The sequence below is a fragment of the Chlorocebus sabaeus genome, chromosome 11 (genome assembly GCF_047675955.1).
Source record: "Chlorocebus sabaeus isolate Y175 chromosome 11, mChlSab1.0.hap1, whole genome shotgun sequence".
In the NCBI taxonomy this organism is placed as follows: domain Eukaryota; kingdom Metazoa; phylum Chordata; class Mammalia; order Primates; family Cercopithecidae; genus Chlorocebus; species Chlorocebus sabaeus.
This window is the reverse complement of record NC_132914.1, coordinates 47,892,046-47,913,275: the sequence shown is the minus strand read 5'-3', so window position 1 is coordinate 47,913,275 and position 21,230 is coordinate 47,892,046. Positions and strand designations below refer to the sequence as shown.

Genomic DNA, 21,230 nt, shown 5'->3' with positions numbered 1-21,230 from the left:
TGTTCTAAATTAGGTGCTTGAAATTAGAAACAACTCTAACTCTAGGCTGTAGAGTGTCTGGGAATTTGGTAACAGCTGCCAGGACAGATTGTCATTTTTGCTGGTCACATAATTTCAGTTGAGGAGCTCTGCAACTTATAGCTGACCAAATAGTGAACCTTCACTGGAAAATTATTTTGTTCAGCAGATGCTCAGTAGGCAAAGAACTGAAGTGATTTTAAAGAATCTATTTTGGAGGCTGGGCACAGTGGCTCACGCCTGTAATCCCAGCACTTTGGGAGGCCGAGGCAGGTGGATCACCTGAGGTCAGGAGTTCAAGACCAGCCTGGCCCACATGGTGAAACCCCGTCTCTACTAAAAATATAAATATTAGCTAGGTGTAGGGGTGCACACCCATAATCCCAGCTACTCAGGAGGCTGTGGCAGGAGAATCGCTTGAACCCGGGAGGTGGAGGTTGCAGTGAGCTGAGTGCACTGCACTCCAGCCTGGGTGACAGAGCAAGACTCTGTCTCAAAGATAAATAAATAAATAAAATAAAAATCTATTTGAGCCGAGTGTGGTGGCTCACGCCTGTAATCCCAGCACTTTGGGAGGCCAAGGCGGGCGGATCACCTGAGGTCGGGAGTTTGAGACAAGCCTGACCAATATGAGAAACCCCATCTCTACTAAAAATACAAAAAATTAGCCAGGCATGGTGGTGCATGCCTGTAATCCCAGCTACTCAGAGGCTGAGACAGTTAAATCGCTTGAACCCGGGAGGCAGAGGTTGCAGTGGACTGAGGTCGTGCCCTTGCACTCTAGCCTAAGCAACAAGAGTGAAACTCCATCTCAAAAAAAAAAAAAAAAAAAAAAAATCTATTTGGGAGAGCATAGAGTCAGGGCAACTTGATTCCATGCTCCTGGGAAAAAAAATTTACAAAAATAAAAATATGTTTGATTAGAGATTATCTTCAGATACTCATATATTCTTAATTTAAGTAAACATTTAACACATTTTGTGCAAGAAAATCTTACTCTTTCACTCATATGATTATTAAAGGCAGTCACTATGCTAAGTAAGCATAGGAAATAATAAGCTTAAAACCTTATTGACAAATCATTCCATGTGGTCTTTATGTGCAAGGCTAACTCTCTCCTTCCGCCTATCTCACTGCAGCCTGTGTGTACCTCATGCTCCAGCCAAGCCAGCAAACCTGTAATTCTGGCTGGGCACGGTCACTCACGGCTATAATCCCAGCACTTTGGGAAGCTGAGGCGGGTGGATCATGTGCAGTCAGGAGTTCAAGACCAGCCTGTAGAGGAGAGATTAATAAGAGGTCAGCTATCATAAAAATGTATGATAGGTGCTGTGAGGCTGTGAGAGGGTTATACAGGACCACAGAAGCTCAGAGTAAAGACATTTAACCTGACTTCCTCAAGAATGTGATGTCTGAGCTGAGTCTTGAAGAATGTGTGGAAGTAGGCCAAGTGAGTGAGGGGAAGGTTGAGTTAGAAATAGAAGGATATTCCAGACAGATACAACAGAAATTTGGAAACCAGAGATGATGGCTTACTGAGGAATTACAGGGATTGTTTGTTTGTTTGTTTGGAGATGGAGTCTCGCTCTGTCACCCAGGCTGGAGTGCAGTGGCATGATCTCGGCTCACTACAACCTCTGCCTCCCAGGTTCAAGCGATTCTCCCGCCTCAGCCTCCCGAGTAACTGGGATTACGTGTGCGCACCACCATGTCTGACTAATTTTTTGTATTTTTAGTAGAGATGGGGTTTCGCTATGTTGGCCAGGCTGGTTTTGAACTCCTGACGTCACGTGATCCGCCTGCCTCAGCTTCCCAAAGTGCTGGGATTATAGCTGTGAGCCACCGTGCCTGGCCAGAATTACAGGTTTGCTGGCTTGGCTGGAGCGTGAGGTACACATAGGCTGTGGTGAGAGATAGGCGGAAGGAGAGGGCTAGGGTAAGGCCTGGAACATCTTTATATGCCACCCTTAAGGGTTTGGATGTAGTGCAGCAGGGGAAAGCCACTAAAAGATTTTAAGCAAATCACATTTGTGTGTTACATATTTATCATTAGATGAATGGCTTAATTGAAATAAGTAACAATATTTATGTCAGGGGAATTATCATGTTCTCTACCATTGCCCATTGCCCAGTCCTTTTAATCTTTCAGTCAATATGATAATTAAATGTTAGATGAGGAGAAAGGGTTTTCACATCTATTACAGTGATTTAATCTTAGGAGAAAAGCCATTGCTTCTGTTACACATATTGACACCCTTGACGCCATTCTTCCAAAAGATATGGAGATCATTAAAATGGGTTAAGAGCAACAGTTCTCAAGCTTAGTTGGAATTTGTATTTTTAAAATTTTTTTAGAGACGAGGTCTTGTTCTATCACCCAGGCTGGAGTGCAGTAGTATGATCATAGCTCACTGTAGCCTCCAACTCCTGGGCTCAAGGAATCCTCCTGCCTCAGCCTCCCAAGTGGCTGGGACTATAGATGTGTGCCACTACGCCCATATTTTTATCTTTTTTTTTTTTTGTAGAGACAGGGTTTCGCTATAATTCTCAGAATGGTCTCAAACTTCCGGCTTCAAGCGATCCCCCCAGCCTCAGCCTCCCAAAGTGCTGGAAGTACAGGCGTGAACCACTGCGCCCTGTCTCAAACTTATTTGACTACAACAGACTTTACAAAGTAGGATGGTATATTGTCAGAATACTAACAGGAACTCATGAGATATACTACACACTTGAATCAAAGCAGACCCACAGAAAAATGGTCTCAGACTGATGGCTACAACATTTGATTCAAAGACCAGAACAGAAAAAATATATATATTAGAGGCCGGGCGCGGTGGCTCAAGCCTGTAATCCCAGCACTTAGGGAGGCCGAGACGGGTGGATCACGAGGTCAGGAGATCGAGACCATCCTGGCTAACACGGTGAAACCCCGTCTCTACTAAAAATACAAAAAACTAGCCGGGCGAGGTGGCGGGCGCCTGTAGTCCCAGCTACTCCGGAGGCTGAGGCAGGAGAATGGCGTGAACCCGGGAGGCGGAGTTTGCAGTGAGCTGAGATCCGGCCACTGCACTCCAGCCCGGGCTACAGAGCAAGACTCCGTCTCAAAAAAAAAAAAAAAAAATATATATATATATATATTAGAATAAATTAATTTTATAAAAACATCACAAATGTATGTTGGAATAACAAGACAAAATACTTGGCAGCCATGTGTTACATGATCCTATAGTCCCCCATAAATTGCATATATCCTTGCAACAGTGGACTCAGGCATTAGCCCATGAGGCACATGCTATGTATTAAGTGAATTATCTTGTTAAACTGTCTGTTTTCTCATGTTTTAAATGGGAGATTATTTCTTAAGATTAACTGACTAAATATTTTTGAAGTTTTTCTTATATACTTAAAAAAAAATAGAAATTTTTAGAGAAAAATATTCCCAGTGTTGAAATATCCCCATCTTTATCCCAGGAGTGTAGTTTGGGAAACAGTCATTTGGGAAATAATGCTCGAATTGTCCCTGTATCTAAATTCATGTTTCCTTCTTCATTGTCTTCATGCTGATTTGAAACTGGAACTCTGAACTGAACTGGAAGATTAGAACATTTTAATTATAGCCTAAAAGGACATTAGTGCAATTGTGAATCATGAAGTGGGTGGGGAAGAAAGGAGGTAAAGACAATACATATTCTTCAAGCACATGCTGTAGGTTTACAAACCCTCAGCTGCCTTAAAATTCGCAATATTTTTCAGACCCTTAGCTATCCTTTTGGCTGTTTGCCTAGCTTTTGTTAACCAATACCTAAGTGTTATTTGAACTTCGGCTTGTTAAAAAAAAAAGGACATTTGCCTGGCGAGGTGGCTCACGCCTGTAATCCTAGCACTTTGGGAACTCAAGGTGGGCAGATCGCCTGAGGTCAGGAGTCTGAGACCATCCTGGCCAACACAGTGAAACCCCACTCTACTAAAAATACAAAAATTAGCCAGGTGTGGTGATGGGCACCTGTAACCCTAGCTACTCGGGAGGCTGAGGCAGGAGAATCACTTGAACCCAGGAGGCAGAGGTTGCAGTGAGCTGAGATTGCACCGTTGGATTCCAGCCTTGCAACAGAGCAAGACTCCATTAAAAAAAAAAAAAAAAAAGCAAAGTTTACCTCACGGATTCAAGGTGACCAAATTAGAAGTGAGAGAAGAACATCCTGGGATGGAGGTACCTACTAATTCTCAAGAACTGAAGAGCTTTTTGTAGGCATGCCCAACTTTCAGAAAATTTATTTCATGTCATTAGATAAAATAGTACATTTGTAAGGTGATCAGTTGAATACCTGGCACATAGTAAACACCCAATCAATGCTGGCTATAATTATACCGGTTTATTTTATGCCATGTCAGAATTCCTGTAATGAAGAGAGTAGCAGAAAAAATGATCATGCTGAAATTCAGATGCAGTCAGCCAGCAACTTAATCTTCATTGTAAATCTATTCAGTTTGTCAGACATCCTGATAAAAACACTCAGCATTGCCCGTAAAATCCGTGGCATCTGAATAAAAGGAAATTATGTAAAGAGTGCACATTGGGTCACCTGTGGACTCTTCATGATTTTGGATGTGGAGTAAGATACCAGGAAGGCGTGGGGGCCAGTAGAAAGGAGGGAGAGCTCTAATAGAGAGTTCTTTTATTTAAATTTGATAGCTTTTGGGAAAATGATATAAACAACTGTACGTAAGATCTGCCATCCTGTTAAACATTGCCATTTTGAGACTGGGATTAAAAGGGAAACTGTCCTCGAAGATAATACGGAGGTTAGTTTTAGGTCAATTTGTTTTATAACTATCAAAAGGTCTTCTATATGGGCAAGTTCGTTTCAGCAGGATGTAGTTGGTTGGGAAATAAGAATTAGGAAAATTAAAAAGTAAGAATAGTTCCTAAATTTAAATATTCTACCTTTCCTTGGAGTGAGTTATGGTTATATGGTGAGGAGCTTTGCTCTCTTTGATAGAGGGCTTTGTTTTGCTTTGTTTTTTGAGAGCGGAAAAATATGGTTTAGAAGTTGTTTTATAAAGGGAGATGATGCACACTTTTGGCAGTTGAGTGCAGTCTGTTTCTCGGGTTACTCTGTAATTGAGAGGCATGTTAGTATCCTCATAAAAGACATTTTGCTGCCTCTTGTTTAAATGCTCAGCTGTTCTGGTGCCCGTTATTTCCCCCAGGCAGCCAGTGACTGACTGGAGTCAGCAGGTTTTTATGGTATTAACAGCAGTTTGCTCTTTTATTTTTAATATGACTCTTAATCCCCCCCACACACCTTTTTTTTTTTTTTTTTTTTTTTTTTTTTTGTAGATTTCTGCAACTGAGAATAGCCTGGCAGTCCGTTCCACCCCCGCTGAAGATGACTCCCGTAAGCATGCTTTCTTAGATCTGGAGGACGAGGTCCTTGTTTTCTATCTGTATTTGGTTCAGGAGTGTTCCCATTACTGTCACTGCTGAGAACATACTAAATCCTCTACTTGCATTTGAGGGCTGATGCTTGAATATCCTTTACACACTTCATGGCTTAGAGAGAAGTTAAATTCAATTAAATATAGTTAACTTGGGACAAACTGAATACTTGTAATGCTTCTCTCATTGAATTTATCCTACTTTTTGAACCAAACCCTTTCATAATTAAAGCTGTATAAACTGATTTTGAAGTTTCATTTTAACAGAAGTTTGGCCAGTACGAATTTTATTCATTTATAATGTTATTCATAAATACCTATTCTTTAGTGAATAAGTATTTGAACAATCTGTTAAAGATATATTTTTTTCCCTGTTTATCTAAATGTATATTATAGTCAACCTCCTAGCCAGGTTCTAGGGATTTTCCTGCTGACAGTGAATTTTGTCATCTTTCGTCCTATTTTAGAGTCATTTTGAGCCTCCCTTTTCCCAAAGACAAAAATGTGTTGTGTTTTGTTTTGTTTTTTTACTTGACTATGTCCATTTTTGATTCTGATTTTCAGTATAACTTTTTATTTTCATTTTTTAGAGACAGGGTCTCGTTCTGTTGCCCAGGCTGGAGTGCAGTGGTGTGATCATAGCTCCCTGCTGCCTCAAACTCCTGGACTCAAGCAGTCCTCTTACTTCAGCCTCCCAAATAACTAGGACTGCAGGCACACACCACCATACCCAGCTAATTTTTTTTTTGAGGGAGTCTCGCTGTGTCACCCAGGTTGGAGTACAGTGGCGTGATCTCGGCTCACTGTAACCTCCCTCTCCCAGGTTCAAGCGATTCTCCTGTCTCAGCTTCCTGAGTAGCTGGGTACCTACTCACTGAGTACCTCCTCACTGAGTACCTACAAGCGCACATCACCATGCCTGGCTAATTTTTTGTATTTTAGTAGAGACGGGGATTCACCCTGTTGCCCAGGCTGGTCTTGAACTCCTGAGCTCAGGCAATTCACCTGCCTCGGCCTCACAAAGTGCTAGGATGACAGGCGTGAGCCACCGCGCCTGGCCGTGCCCAGCCGTAACCAGCTAATTTTTAAATATTGTTGTAGAGAAAAGGTCTCACTGTGTTGCCCAGGCTGGTCTCCAACTCCTGGCCTCAAGCAACCCTCCCACTGCAGCCTGTCAAAGTGTTGAGATTACGGACATGAGCCACTGTGCCCAGCCAATTTAAAAATATATGTTGCTGGGCCAGGTGCAGTGGCTTACACCTGTAATTTCAGCACTTTGGGAGGCCTAGTGGGTGGATCACTTGAGGTCAGGAATTCAAGACAAGCCTGGCCAATATGGTGAAACCCTGGCTCTACTGAAAATACAAAAATTAGCTGGGCGTGGTGGCGGGCGCCTGTAATCCCAGCTACTCAGGAGACTGAGGCAGGAGAATTGCTTGAACCCAGGAGGTGGAGGTTGCAGTGAGCCGAGATCGCACCATTGCACTCCAGCCTGGGCTGCAGAGCAAGACTCCGACTCAAAACAACAACAACAACAACAAATATATATATACACATATATATATTTATGTCGCTGGCCCTGCACGGTGGCTCACACCTGTAATCCCAGCACTTTGGAAGGCCGAGGCGGGCAGATCACCTGAGGTCAGGAGTTCAAGACCAGCCTGGTCAACGTGGTGAAACCCCATCTCTATTAAAAACACAAAAAGTTAGCTGGGTGTGGTGGTGGGTGCCTGTAGTCCCAGCTACTCAGGAGGCTCAGGCAAGAGAATTGCTTGAACCCAGGAGGCGGAGGCTGCGGTGAGCCAAGATCATGCCACTGCCTGGGCAGCAGAGTGAAAATCCATCTAAAAAAAAAAAAAATATATATATATATATATGTTTCCTGGCGCTGTGGCTCATGCCTGTAATCTTTGGGAGGCTGAGGCAGGCAGTTTGCTTGAGCTCAGGAGTTGGAGACCAGCTTGGGCAACATGGTGAAGCCCTGTCTCTACCAAAAGTACCAAAACTTAGCTGGGCGTAGTGGCGTGCATCTGTGGTCCCAGCTATTAGGGAGGCTGAGGCAGGAGGATCACTTGAGCCCAGGAGGCAGAGGTTGCAGTGAGCAAAGATCATGCCACTGCACTCCAGCCTGGGTGACAGAGTGAGACTCTGTCTGAAAATATATATATATATATATATATGTATATATATGTGTATCTCATATATGTATATATATGTATCATATATGTATATATGTATCATATGTGTATATATGTATCTCATATATGTGTATATATATGTATCATATATATATGAATTTCTTATAGGTCACAAGACAAAAAAGAAAAATATATATATATGTGGATTTCTAACGTCTCCCCAGGCTAATTAGTTTAGTGGACACTGAAAACCCCACAACTAAAATAGAATTATGAATTAAACAGATCTCTAGTAAATCCTACCTTAAAATTTCGGAGAAAAACTCAGCCGGGTGCGGTGGCTCACGCCTGTAATCCTAGCACTTTGGGAGGCTGAGGCGGGCGGATCACGAGGTCAGGAGATCGAGACCATCCTGGTTAACATGGTGAAACCCCGTCTCTACTAAAAACACAAAAAGAAATTAGCCGGGCGCGGTGGCGGCCCCTGTAGTCCCCGCTACTCGGGAGGCTGAGGCAGGAGAATGGCCGGAATCCGAGAGGCGGAGCTTGCAGTGAGCCGAAATCGCGCCACTCACTCCAGCCTGGGCGACAGAGCGAGACTCCGTCTCAAAAAAAAAAAAAAAAAAGAGAAACTCCTTCTGCTTGAATCCAGAAACATTCTTTTTTTGCAATCATTTTTCTTGGACTAGAAAAGTTTCTGAGTTTTGACTAGGTTTATGAAACATTTTTTTGAAAAATAAGCCTTAATATTTTAGTACTTTGTTGACTCACCTCTTCACTTTGGCAGGAAAGTAACTCATGCAGTTGGAACTTCAATGATTATGAAAAAAACTTCATGGAGCCCTTTTCCATAATCTTCATCCATGGATATCTGCTATAGAACTGACCAAAAACACAGTATCAGGTTACATGCATATACAAATGCACACACACACACACACACACACACACACACGGTGCAAAATTTCTGCCCTCACATTTCCCCCTTTTTCCAACTTCAGTTGAAACACTTCAGAAGAAGTTATTAGGAATGTTAATGACCAAAAAGACATCCAAGTCTATAAATGGCCTTTAAAAATGACAAATGGTACAAGGAAGAAAGTTCTTTATACAGAGTGGTTTGGATTTCTGCTGCGTGTGGCAGAGGGTAAGAAAGCCTCCTCACTGAGAACCTGATTTCTGACAGGACCAGAGAAAACCTGAGCCATAGTTGTTAGTGTTCGAATATTCTTCAACAGAAAAGCAGTGTTTTTCCTGGTGGTGGAAGGATCTGTCAGTAATGGAAGTGCCCAAACTTTGCTTTTTGGAAGAACGCTTTCTAAGACATCCCATGAGATACTGTAAAATATCTTCCTTTTGTAACTCAAGCAGGTGACTCCCAGGTTAAGAGTGAGATTGAACAGCCTGTCCATCCCAAGCCACTAAGTCCAGATGCCAGAGCCTCCAGTCTTTCTGAAAGTTCTCCTCCCAAAGCAATAAAGGTATGATGGCAATTTCTCTCTGAGCCTTTGGACATTGGTCTACTGGTAGAGCTAATTGTACCTTTTATGATGATGATGTTGATTATAACCTGGTTTTGCTTTCCTGGGGATGATAATGCCACAGAAGAGCACACTGAAAGTCACTTTCCCTGGAAATCTTGCTGCCTCTGCTCAGGTCTTTGGCCCAGGAGCGAGAAGTCTCACTAATGACTCTCAGTTTGAAATCTGGAAAACTCATGAAACTTTTAAGAAAACCTGAAGTTAAACAAAATAATGTGATTTTTTTATATTTTTGTTTTTGTTTATTATTACTACCTTTTTTTTTTTTTTTTTTTGAGAGAGTCTTGCTCTGTCACCCAGACTGAAGTGCAGTGGCATGATCTCGGCTCACTGTAACCTCCGCCCGCCAGGTTCAAGCAGTTCTCCTGTCTCAGCCTCCCAAGTAGCTGGGATTACAGGCATGCGCCACCATGTCCAGCTAATTTTTTTGTATTTTTTTGGTAGAGACAGGATTTCACCATGTTGGCCAGGCTGGTCTCGAACTCCTGACCTTGTGATCCGCCTGCCTTAGCCTCCCAAAGTGCTGGGATTACAGGTGTGAACCACCACACCTGGCCTTGTTTGTTTGTTTGTTTTTGTTTTGTTTTGTTTTGTTGAGACAGGGTCTTGCTCTGTTGCTCAGGCTGGAGTATGGTGGTGTGATCATGGCTCACTGCAGCCTTGACTTCCCAGGCTCATGCAATCCTCCTGTCTCAGCCTCCTGAGTAGCTAGAACTATAGGCATATGCCACCTTGCCTTGCCTTTTTTTTTTTTTTTTTTTTTAAGAGATGTGGTTTTTCCATGTTTCCCAGGCTGGTCTCAAACTCCAGAGCTTGGTGATCTGCCTGCCTTGGCCTCCCAAAGTGCTGGGATGGGATTATAGGCATGAGCCACTGCCCAGCCAAGAAAAATCTGTTCAACTAAAATCAGCACATTCGACGAGATGTGCAATTTCACCTTAAAGATAGTGGCTTCCTGATCTGCAGAGCTTGACCTTAACCTGATTAGTGGTTAGCTTTTTTTTTTTTTTGAGACAGGGTGTCACTTTGTCACCCAGGCTGGAGTCCAGTGGTGTGATCACAGCTTACTGCAGCCTCCATCTCCTGAGCTCAAGCCATCCTCCCGAGTAGCTGAGACTACAGGCGCATGCCACCACACCCAGCTAATATATTTTTTACATTTGTATGGGGATGGGGTCTCACTATGTTGCCCAAGCTGGTTTTGAACTTTTGGCCTCAAGTAATCCCCCACCTTGGCCTCCCAAAATGCTGGGATTACAGGCATGAGCCACCAAACCCACCTGGCCCTGTTGTTCCTACTTTTTTTTTTTAAGGACCTGGTGTTTAAACAATGTCATTAACATTTTTAACAAAAGAATGTGTCCGCTGGAATGGGGGCTGGCCAGCCCATTTTCTGTTAAAAAAAAAAAAAAAAAAATGAGGCCACGTGTGGTGGCTCACACCTGTAATCCCAGCACTTTGGGAGGCTGAGGCGGGCAGATCACCTGAGGTCAGGGGTTCAAGACCAGCCTGAACAACATGGAGAAACCCCGTCTCTACTATAAATACAAAAAAAAAAAAAAAGACATTCAAGCAATACTTATACTAAGGGTATAATATTAGATATTAAGAATTGAGGCCGGGTGCAGTGACTCACAGCTATAATCCCAGCACTTTGGGAAGCTGAGGCGGGCAGATCACGAGGTCAGGAGTCTGAGACCAGCCTGGCCAACATGGTGAAACCCTGTCTCTAAAAATACAAAAATTAGCTGGGCACAGTAGTGCGTGCCTGTAGTCCCAGCTACTCAGGAGACTGAGGCAGGATAATCGCTTGAACCTGGGAAGCAGAGGTTGCAGTGAGCCAAGATCGCACCACTGCTCTCCAGCCTGGGTGACAGAGTGAGATTCCATCTCAAAAAAAAAAAAAAAAAAAGAATTGAATGGGCTGGACATGGTGGCTCATGCCTATAATCTCAGCACCTTGGGAGGCTGAGGTGGGTGGATCATGAGGTCAAGAGTTTGGGACCAGCCTGGCCAACATGGTGAAAGCCAAAGCCCGTCTCTACTAAGAATACAAAAATTAGCTGAGCCTGGTGGCAGGCACCTGCAATCTCAGCTACTCGGGAGGCTGAGGCAGGAGAATCGCTTGAACCCAGGAGGTGGGCGTTGCAGTGAGCCGAGATCATGCCACTGCACTCCAGCCTGGGTGACAGAGCTACACTCCTCGATCTATGATCTGCTTTTATTACCCAAGTTTTAAAAGTCGTCTTTTCCTCTTCTGTGGGCAAACATATTCCCATAAAAATAAGCCAAAAATGTTTATTAAAAATGTCAAAACTTATTTTAGGTTTGTTAGCTGACTTGTTTTAATTGACTAGCTTGCTAATGAGGGGCTACTTCACCCACTTGAATTACCTACACTTCTTTAGTGTCTTTCTCCTCTAGTGCTCTCTTAAGTAGCAGGGTTGTGTTTCAAAAGTTTTAACATTTGAAGCTCAATAAATAGAATGAGTTGTAAGGTGGTATGTGCTGCTCCCAACTCATGCTCATATCTGCCGTGCTTCTACCTCTGACTGTGAGCATGATTGGTCCACAGCTGAAAGTCTTACTGCACACAAACCATAAAGAGGAGGGGAGATCAGGGAGGGTCTGGAACAAAAGGAGGAAAGGGGAGAACTCAGGATTTAAAGGGTGGATTTAAAAGGTGAGCAAGGTGAAAAAGATAAACATGAAAATTTTAAAGGAGGCAGAGATTTATGAGAAGAATAAGGTTTATTGAAAAGGAACAAAAGGTAAAGAAAGCAGAAAGAGAAAGCAAGTCCAAGAAGAACGGGCAGGATCATGGTGATTGAATCTGCACATGTGCTCCACACGGCTGTGTTCTGGCCTTGAAGGTTGGCTGATGATGCCATCAGCACTTTCTCTGTCAGAATATGGAGTCTCACAAAGTAGCAGATCCCACAGGGTTACTTTTCTCTCTGACAGCAATGCTGCCTAGATGTGAGTGCTCAAGTCGTGGTTGGGGATCAAGAACGGCTAGCAAATCTAACTTGGTGATGGATTCTGTATAACCCAGGACCTGGGGAAATCTAAGAACTAAAATCTGTTCTTGTGACTATTTGAATTCTCAATGCAGTCTTGCATCCCTCCTTCAACTGCTTGGCCAGACTTCCTCGTCCAGGACGGGGATCCCTCCCCACTCAGGTTTCATGGTCTGAGCGGATGCGTGGTGTGTGAAGGGGCACACCTCACTTAGGTCTCCTTTGGCACCAGGAAGAAGAAACGGAGGTAAAACTGTCTCTGTGTCTGCCTCAGACCCATGCCTACTCCTTTGGCACTGGTCACTCAGCAGTAGAATGCAGACGGCCCTGCCTGCATAGACACACACCTTGGGTTTTGAGCATTGTGTAATGACCAGAGTAAACGGGCCTGGCTGTTTGCCTGTGGTCCAGAGCTCAGATGATCATAGTGTACAGAGCCTGGTGGAACCCAGTTACATCTCCACTGTTATTTAAGGGCAATTTATTTGCTCTTCCTCAGAGTTCCCCTTTACAGTCTGCAGGCAAATATATAGATACTTTAGTAAATGTTTATAGGAAGACCTGCTGGCAGAACTGGTCTCATGGCTGCAGACTATGAACAGAAGTTGTTTCTTCACTTTGGGAAATTACATACAGCTAAGAATAAACTTGTTCACTCAGAATAGATTTTTGGATCCCACACATCCTGGAAAAAACTGTTTCTTAGTGCCTCTCTGTTATTGAAAAGAGGACATCTAAGGTACAGACTCAATTCATTTCATATTTTAGCTTAATAAAGTAAAAAATGATGGAGGTCTTTAAGGATTCTGTACACTTTGAACACTGGCCACAGAGCTTAGTTGGTAAGACTTGGTACCAATGAAGTTACAAGTTCATTCTCAAAAAGGGTGTTATTCTGAGAGCAGAGCTTAGTGGACTCTGTGAGAAGCATCAGGCCCTTTCTACTTCAAGAGACTCAGAGATCTCTCAGGCTTTATGTCCTCCCATTTGAAAGAAATCATCCCCTAAATGTTCCCAGAGGAGAGGATAGGGGAGGAAGAGGCAAGAAGATGTGACTGGCCCTAGGGAACAACTGTCTGCCCTCAGTATGCCCGGGACAACCAAGTCCCAGGCCTCCTCACAGCATTCTGCTGATGGGTGTTGAGGGAGAACATGGCAGTCTGTGTGAGAGGGCGGCACACACTGCACTGCCCCTCTCGGTGTCGTGCCAGCGGTTCCTCCCCCTGGAGACACAGTGGGAGGTTTTATGCTGGTTTGCAAAGCTGTCAAAATTATGCTAGGAGAGCATCTAGAATCTTTTCTCACTCACTCACTAGTACTGCCTTTTCAGAGGACTGTCCTTTCTTCTCTGTATAGAGCACTCTATTTAAGATATGAATATTCCCCAAAATGCTTTCACAAAGAGTTTTACAGAAAACCAGAGGAAGAGTTAAGGCTGCACAGGGCTGGTCCAACCATTTGCTGTGTGGTGAAGAATTTCAGTTTCATTACCTAGATATTTCACACAAATTGGAAGGAATGAAAGGCATTTTGTGGTATTCTGAGGAATAGAGGCTTGACATCAATACAGAATTTTCATCTTCTTTCACTAGTTAACATCAATGTCTGTTGTCAGCTGCTCCCCCCTCCCTCCCACACACACCACAACTGGAGCCTCTATTAGACTAAAAAATATATGAGACAAGAGGGTAAAAGAATGTAAATGAAGCCATGCAAATTTGTTAGAAAAATATCTTTAAGTGGATGGTAATCAACAGAGGGTCTATAATATCCCTCAAATGGAAAAGACAGTATTTATGAACATCAATTATTTTTAGATTACCTCATTCATTCTAGAATATTCTGAAGATATTATCTGCATATTTTTATTTGAAACAAAGGGAAGACCATACTTTGTTCAAATTGCTGTAGCAGGAATATTCTGAAGATATTATCTGCATATTTTTATTTGAAACAAAGGGAAGACCATACTTTGTTCAAATTGCTGTAGCAGGATTAATTTCATTTGGGTTAGCATCTGCTCTCCTCCCCAGAGGGTTTCCCTTGGTTGTGGAAATTTAACATTCCAGGACGATTTAGAAAATGCTATCTTGGTTTGTGAGTCAGGAGTTCTGAGTTTGTGCAGTGAGCAGGTCTATGCAGACCTACCCACAAAGGCTGAGGGAGCTGAGAAGCCAAAGAAAGAGGCTGACAAATCCAGTTTCTCAGAAAGAAACATTTAATAGGAGCTTATGAACAGAAGTGATGTTTAGGAGGCCATGAGACAGTGGATCCCTGAACCAGCTCTCCAGAAAATATCCTTTATATAGCAAGGTTTTAGGATAAAACATGTGCAGCTGGTCACGCTTGACTTTCTCGCAAAACTTACCACTGGAGCGATTGGATAAGCATCTTTATGAGGGGTTATCTATGCTCTGGGCACTATTTCCTTTATGACGGATAATCTATGCTACAGGCATTGTTTAAAAACTTTGCTGCAGAACACCTTGGTACACAGGAGTCAAACCACCAGTTAGCATGGCGGTTTCACTCCAAGATGGCATCACTCTTGCCATGCAACAGGCTGTTCTCCTGCAGTTTGAATTCTAATTCTGTTACTGACTATGTGAACTTTGATAAGACACCTGATGTTTAACTTTCTACTTGGTAGGGGCAAAAGGTGGGAGAAGGGGAATGAAAAAAAATCTCTTACTAACTGAAAAAATATATTGTGAAGATAAAAAATGTCTAACATTGTCATATTGGCAGTGTTTTAAACATGGCTGTGCCAAGTCTGAGCATGCCATGAAGGCATGGGCAGGATGTATGCCAGGCCTGTGATAATGGTAGAGATTTTTGGGCACTGACTATGCTTCCTGTTGTCTGAATAGACATGGGGGCAATTACAGAAAAGTGGCTGAGAGCCCAGGACAGAGAAAATAAAGGGGAGGCACAGCCGGAGCCGCTGTGAGTTGGCATTTTACCATGTCGGGACCCTCTTGTCTTTATGAAACTAGAAGGGCCCCTTAGGCAGCAGCTGCTGCGTAAACCTTAAATAATATTGAAAAGGGTTGATGTGAGAAATGAATAGGAATAATGGGACTCTGATAGGTCTGGCTAGTTAGAAGCTTGAGGTTGGTCAATTATGGGAGCTAGCAATCTATTAACTTGATGTTAAGGAGGAAGACAGACTTCGCTCCGTGTGGGTGAAGGCTCTATTAAAGAGAGAGCTAATGTGGGTCAGGTGTGGGAGGTAGTAAGACACTAAAGAATTGTTAATGAGACACTCCTTGTGTGGGTGAAGACTCATAAAAGCTCGCTCTCCTGAGCTGGGATATGTTCCAGCCTCAGGTAGATACGAGTGAGGCTGATTTTGCCATGATTAGCAGAGTTACTTAAAAAGGAAAAAAAGAAAAATGTGGTCTTATTCTTGGATCTGAGTCTCTGAGTTTCAGCTCAGCTGCAGTAAAGCTCTCCAGGGCACACCAAATGCTGTGTACTCATTAAAGGTTCCTGTTTGTCTCTTCCAGCTTCTGCCTCCTGCTCCCGGTACCTAATTTCTGCTCCTGCCTTCCACTTTCCTCCTAATGTGAGCTCAACTTTCAGCTTTCTCACAGGTTCTCCTTTCCTTCTGTTCCCTGGGCTGCTTCCCCGTCCCACAGTGTGTGCCTCCCCTTCGTGTATTTGTGGTGGAGGCATGCTGTGCATCCTTCCATTCCCCTTTAGCGGAACAGCATCCATCTCCTCTTATCCCATGTAAAGTTTCTGTCTCCTGCTGTGTCTACTGACCAGAATGAACACTTACTCTCCTACATCTATTTCAAGTGTTAAAAATACAGAATTCCAGGCTGGGCGCAGTGGCTCTCGCCTATAATCCCAGGACTTTGGGAGGCCGAGGTGGGAGGATCACTTGAGGTCAGGAGTTCCAGACCAGCCTGGCCAACATGGTGAAACCCCATCTCTACTAAAAATACAAAAAATAGCCGGGTGTGGCGGCGCACGCCTGTAATCCCAGCTACTCAGGAGGCTGAGGCAGGAGAATCGCTTGAACCCGGGAGGCAGAGCTTGCAGTGAGCCAAGATCGCGCCACTGCACTCCAGTCTGGGTGACAGAGCGAGACTCTGTCTCAAAAATAAAAACAAAAAAATGCAGAATTCCCTTTCTACAACTGAAAATGACTTTTAATCTGATAAATACATTTGTCCTACTTTTACATTATGTGAGTTATGATTTGCACAGGCTCTCTCCAATAGCTTCCATTATACTATTACACCAAAAATTTCTGCTTTTTTTTTTTTTTTTGAGATGGAGTCTCGCTCTGTCGCCAAGCTGGAGTGCAGTGGCACAATCTTGGCTCACTGCAACCTCCACCTCCCAGGTTCAAGTGATTCTCCAGCCTCAGCCTCCCAAGTAGCTGGGACTATAGGCCCATGCCACCATGCCCAGCTAATTTTTGTATTTTTTAGTAGAGATGGGGTTTCACCATGTTGTCCAGGATGGTCTCGATCTCTTGACTTTGTGATCTACCCACCTTGGCCTCCCAAAGTGCTGGGATTACAGGCATGAGCCACCGCGCCTGGCCTATTCTGCTTTTTAATATCTCTCCTTTTGTTGTTGTTTTTGAGGCAAAGTCTTGCCCTGTCTCCAAGGCTGGAGGGCAGTGGTGAGATCTCAGCTCTTTGCAACCTCCGCTTCCTGGGTTCAAGTAATTCTTGTGCCTCAGCCTCTCGAGTAGCTGGGATTACAGGCGCCTGCCACCACACCCAGCTAATGTTTGCATTTTCTGTAGAGGCAGGGTTTCACCATGTTGGCCAGACTGGTCTGGAACTCCTGACCTCAAGTGATCCACCTGCCTTGGCCTCCCAAAGTGCTGGGATTACAGGTGTGGGCCACTGCACCTCGCCAGTTTATCTCCTACCTAGACAAAGACTTAGTCCTTTTAGAGAAAACTTAATTAAAACTCTGCAAAGATATCTCCATTTAGCAGTGTCCATATAAGAAAAAAAGAATTCTGAGCTCCAAATACTAAAATGTGTTAATTACTTGCAACAACATTCATTACAATAACATTTGGTCCTATTTAAATACCTCCCTTATGCTTGGTAAACTAGGTTGTAACCTGTGGTCTTTTGATTCTTTAGATGTTTCTTTTTAGGACACTGCCCCTAGAATGAAGCAGAGTCCTGGTAACTAGCCATTTCCGCTCAGCTTTGTTCCTTCCTTCTGAAATCCCTTGGGCACTACTTGGGAGTCTACCACTAATTTTATTAAACTTCCTTTTATAGATTTCTTTATTTTCATTTTATGCACATTTTCTGCTCTCATTTCCTGCCTAAATCTACTTGGAAAACCATTTATATTTTTTGCTTCACCTCCTAGTGATCATGTGGCAAGTGAACCAGCAGTCTGAATTTTTATGGGCCTATTTTGAGGTTGTTTTTTTTTTTTGAGACAAAGTGTCACTCTGTTGCCCAAGCTGGAGTGCAGTGGCTCAATCTCAGCTCACTGCAACCTCCACCTCCCAGGTTCAAGCGATTCTCCTGCCTCAGCCTCCCGAGTAGCTGGGACTACAGCCACACGCCACCATGCCCGGCTAATTTTTGTATTTTTAGTAGAGACGGGGTTTCACTGTGTTGGTCAGGCTGGTCTTGAAATCCTGACCTCGTGATCTGCCCACCTCAGCCTCCCAAAGTGTGGGATTATGGGTGTGAGACACTGCACCCAGCCTGTTTTGTTTTTTTTTTTTACTCAAAATTCTATCTTGCCCATAACCTGGTTCATTTTAGGCTTAACTATCCAGGTCCTGGGCCTTGGGATTAGTTTGCGTTACTTACCATCATGTGTTTTCTGGTGAGTCCAGGCTGATCGCGGCAGCAAAAGCACCTCCTAATTGCCTATGAAAGCTTCTGGCCACCTAAGCTGCCTCCTGCATCTGCTGGTTGAGGTGTTTGTGTTGGACAAGTCAAGAGTTAACTCCCATACACCTAGGGACTTTGTATTCCCACCTCCTCCCCACCCCTTAGTAGCCATGTAACTATTCCTTTTTTTTTTGAGACGGAGTCTCGCTCCGTCTCCCAGGCTGGAGTGCAGTGATGCGATCTCGGCTCTCTGCAAGCTCCGCCTCCCGGGTTCATGCCATTCTCTTGCCTCAGCCTCCTGAGTAGCTGGGATTACAGGAGTGCACCACCATGTATTTTTACTGGAGACGGGGTTTCACCATGTTGGCCAGGCTGGTCTCAAACTCCTGACCTCATGATCTGCCCGCCTCAGCCTCCTAAAGTGCTGGGATTACAGGCATGAGCCACTGCGCCCGGCCAATGTAAGTATTTCTTATCGTGTAAAAGCTTATAATATTTTTGGAATTCTGGCTTTTACCAGTGCTAGAATACCAACTGTTTTATATTCTTTAGGATTGAGTTTGTCAGGTAGAACCACTGTGCCCATGTTTGTTCCAACTTTACAAACAGTCCATGAACTCCCTGTCATTAATACATTAACCGGTGCATTTCCCATTGCTTCCGTTTTTCTCTCCATTGGTTTTTAGAAGTATTATGAAACCTATAGCTTTAATGGGCTATGCTTCCTTCTGGTGTCCTAATAAAATAGTTTGTGTCTCTTATAAATTCTTCCACTTGTGTGTCAGTTTTGACTTGTTTAAAAATATTATGTCTAGTTGATTGAACAAATCAAGATTATAAGCAGAGGAGAATAAAAGGGACTTTACTGAGATGTCTTTCCTTATTCCCAAAGTCAAATGTTCTTCCACTCCTTGAAATTTATCCCCTTTAGAATCTGTCTTGTGTTTACTTGGCACTTGAATCAAACTTCTTTCTTCTGTGTGTGATAACATTTTCTCCTAATTCCTGCCCTTCCCCCATCCCTTCCCTGTCCCTTCCCCCATTCCCTGCTCCTAACATTTTTTATGTGGGTCATGACTTGTCTAAGCCTTTCTTTGCAATCCAGACCTAGCTCCACCTATCCTTGGTGGCTGCTGCATTTAGAGCAGCCAGACAGTTTGGGAAGGGAATATCAAGAGAGCCTCTTGGCTTTAAAGAGTCAGCTGATAGAATGGTAGCAGGTTTAGTGTTCCATAAGAATTGACTGACCAGCTAAGAGAGCCCTTAGACAAAGTAAATTCTAGGGCCCATCTCAAGACAGTGCTAACTCATCGCTGCCCATGCTAAAGTTGTCTTTTTCCTTTTCCTAGAAGTTTCAGGCACCTGCAAGAGAGACCTGTGTGGAATGTCAGAAGACAGTCTATCCAATGGAGCGTCTCTTGGCCAACCAGCAGGTGTTTCACATCAGCTGCTTCCGTTGCTCCTATTGCAACAACAAACTCAGGTAAGCCAGCCCAAAACAAGTTGTCTGTCTATAACTGGAACTCTTGAGGGAGTCTTTGGCTTTTAGAGCACTGGTGCTAAAAGCTACTGTGCTAATGATGTTCTGTTGAAGGCTCTTGAATAAAGTAAAAAGCATCATTTAGTGACAAGTCTTTCATACCAAATAATGATGGTGTTTGGAACTTCTTGGTATACTGATATGTTAATTTACATGTTAGAACCGAAGCTTAAGTAATATGAGTTGCAGGAAAAACCCCCAGTGACCTAATTTAATAGAATGTTTTCCCTTGGTATCATAGAATCACAAAGTTAAGAAATCTCAAGAGGTTACTTGCTTAAGCCCTTGCTTGTCTTAACCACTGTATAAATGATAATAATGGCAATAATAATGGCCCCTGGAGAGCATGTCTTTTTCTCTATGTTGCCTCACTTTGTTTCTGAGAAAATAGTTGCTACATATCATTTCTTCCAAGTAACTCAAAGTGCAAATACAAATGTGACAAATTGGGGAAACATTCCAAATTAACTCATTTTAATCACAGAGTCTTACAGAAGGAAGTAACCAAGATGTCACTTTTTCCAGCTTTCCTTCCCAAGCAGTCCCTCCTAAAATGCTCTCGAAAGATGTTTTGGCATCTGCGTGACATTTCTAGCTATTAGATAGCTCTAGCTAGACAGCTTCTCCAAACATGGAGCCAAAGTGTACCTCAGTAACTTCCACTCATTAGTTCTTTTTCTGCCCACTCTTAATTTTTTCTCCAAAGCACCTTTTTTTGTTGTTGTTGAGACGGAGTCTCGCCCTGTTACCCAGGCTGAAGTGCCGTGGAGCCATCTCAGCTCACTGCAATCTCCGCCTCCTGGGTTCAAGCGATTCTCCTGCCTCAGTCTCCCGAGTATGGGACTACAGGCACGTGCCACCATGCCCAGCTAATTTTTTGTATTTTTAGTAGAGACGAGGTTTCACCATGTTAGCCAGGATGGTCTCAATCTCCTGACCTCCAGATCTACCCGCCTCAGCCTCCCAAAGTGCTGGGATTATAGGTGTGAGCCACTGCACCTGGCCTAAAGCACCTGATTTCTTTTGTGGAAATGCTGCCATTTTATACCCCCTTTAAAATTTGTCACTCTTCAGAACGGTTCTTAATTTAAGGGAAAAAACTTTAAAAAGATAAAATTTATCATCCTGCAAGAGACACCAAATCTCCTAAAGGCTTGTCTAGGGCTGACATTAGGGAAAAACTACCTCCTGTCAACTCCTCACTGTTCTTCTATTAATCACAGCTTATATCTAGATGTGGTGGCTCACACCTGTAATCCTAGCACTTTGGGAGTGCCCAGGTAGGAGAATCACTTGAGGCCAGAAGTTCAGGACTAGCCTGGGTAACAGAGAGAGACCCCATCTGGTTTTTCTTTTTGAGACAGAGTCTCACTCTGTTGCCCAGGCTGGAGTGCAGTGGCGTGATCCTGGCTCACTGCAACCTCTGTCTCCCAGATTCAGGTGATTACCATGCCTCAGTCTCCTGAGTATCTAGGATTACAGGCATACACCACCACGCCCAGCTAATTTTTTTTTTCCCCAGAGACGGAGTCTTGCTCTGTCGCGCAGGCTGGAGTGCAGTGGCGTGATCTCGGCTCACTGCAACCTCCACCTCCCAGGTTCAAGTGATTCTCCTGCCTCAGCCTCCCGAGTGGTTGGGACTACAGGCGTGCACCACCTCGCCTGGCTAATTTTTGTACTCTTCATAGAGACGA

General features: G+C 43.7%; 1 protein-coding gene across 2 annotated transcripts in view; it reads left to right on the top strand.

Moving 5' to 3' along the window:
- Positions 1 to 21,230, top strand: part of LIMA1 (LIM domain and actin binding 1) — a 104,037-nt gene that overhangs the window by 78,640 nt on the left and 4,167 nt on the right. Inside the window, exons 8-10 of one of the 2 annotated variants that reach the window (XM_008003217.3) lie at positions 5,360 to 5,417; positions 8,970 to 9,079; positions 19,346 to 19,479. In XM_008003217.3, coding sequence (XP_008001408.3) covers positions 5,360 to 5,417; positions 8,970 to 9,079; positions 19,346 to 19,479 — 302 coding nt within the window. Of the gene's footprint in view, positions 1 to 5,359; positions 5,418 to 8,966; positions 9,080 to 19,345; positions 19,480 to 21,230 lie in introns of both variants that reach the window. The other variant, XM_008003216.3, reaches the window with a different exon arrangement.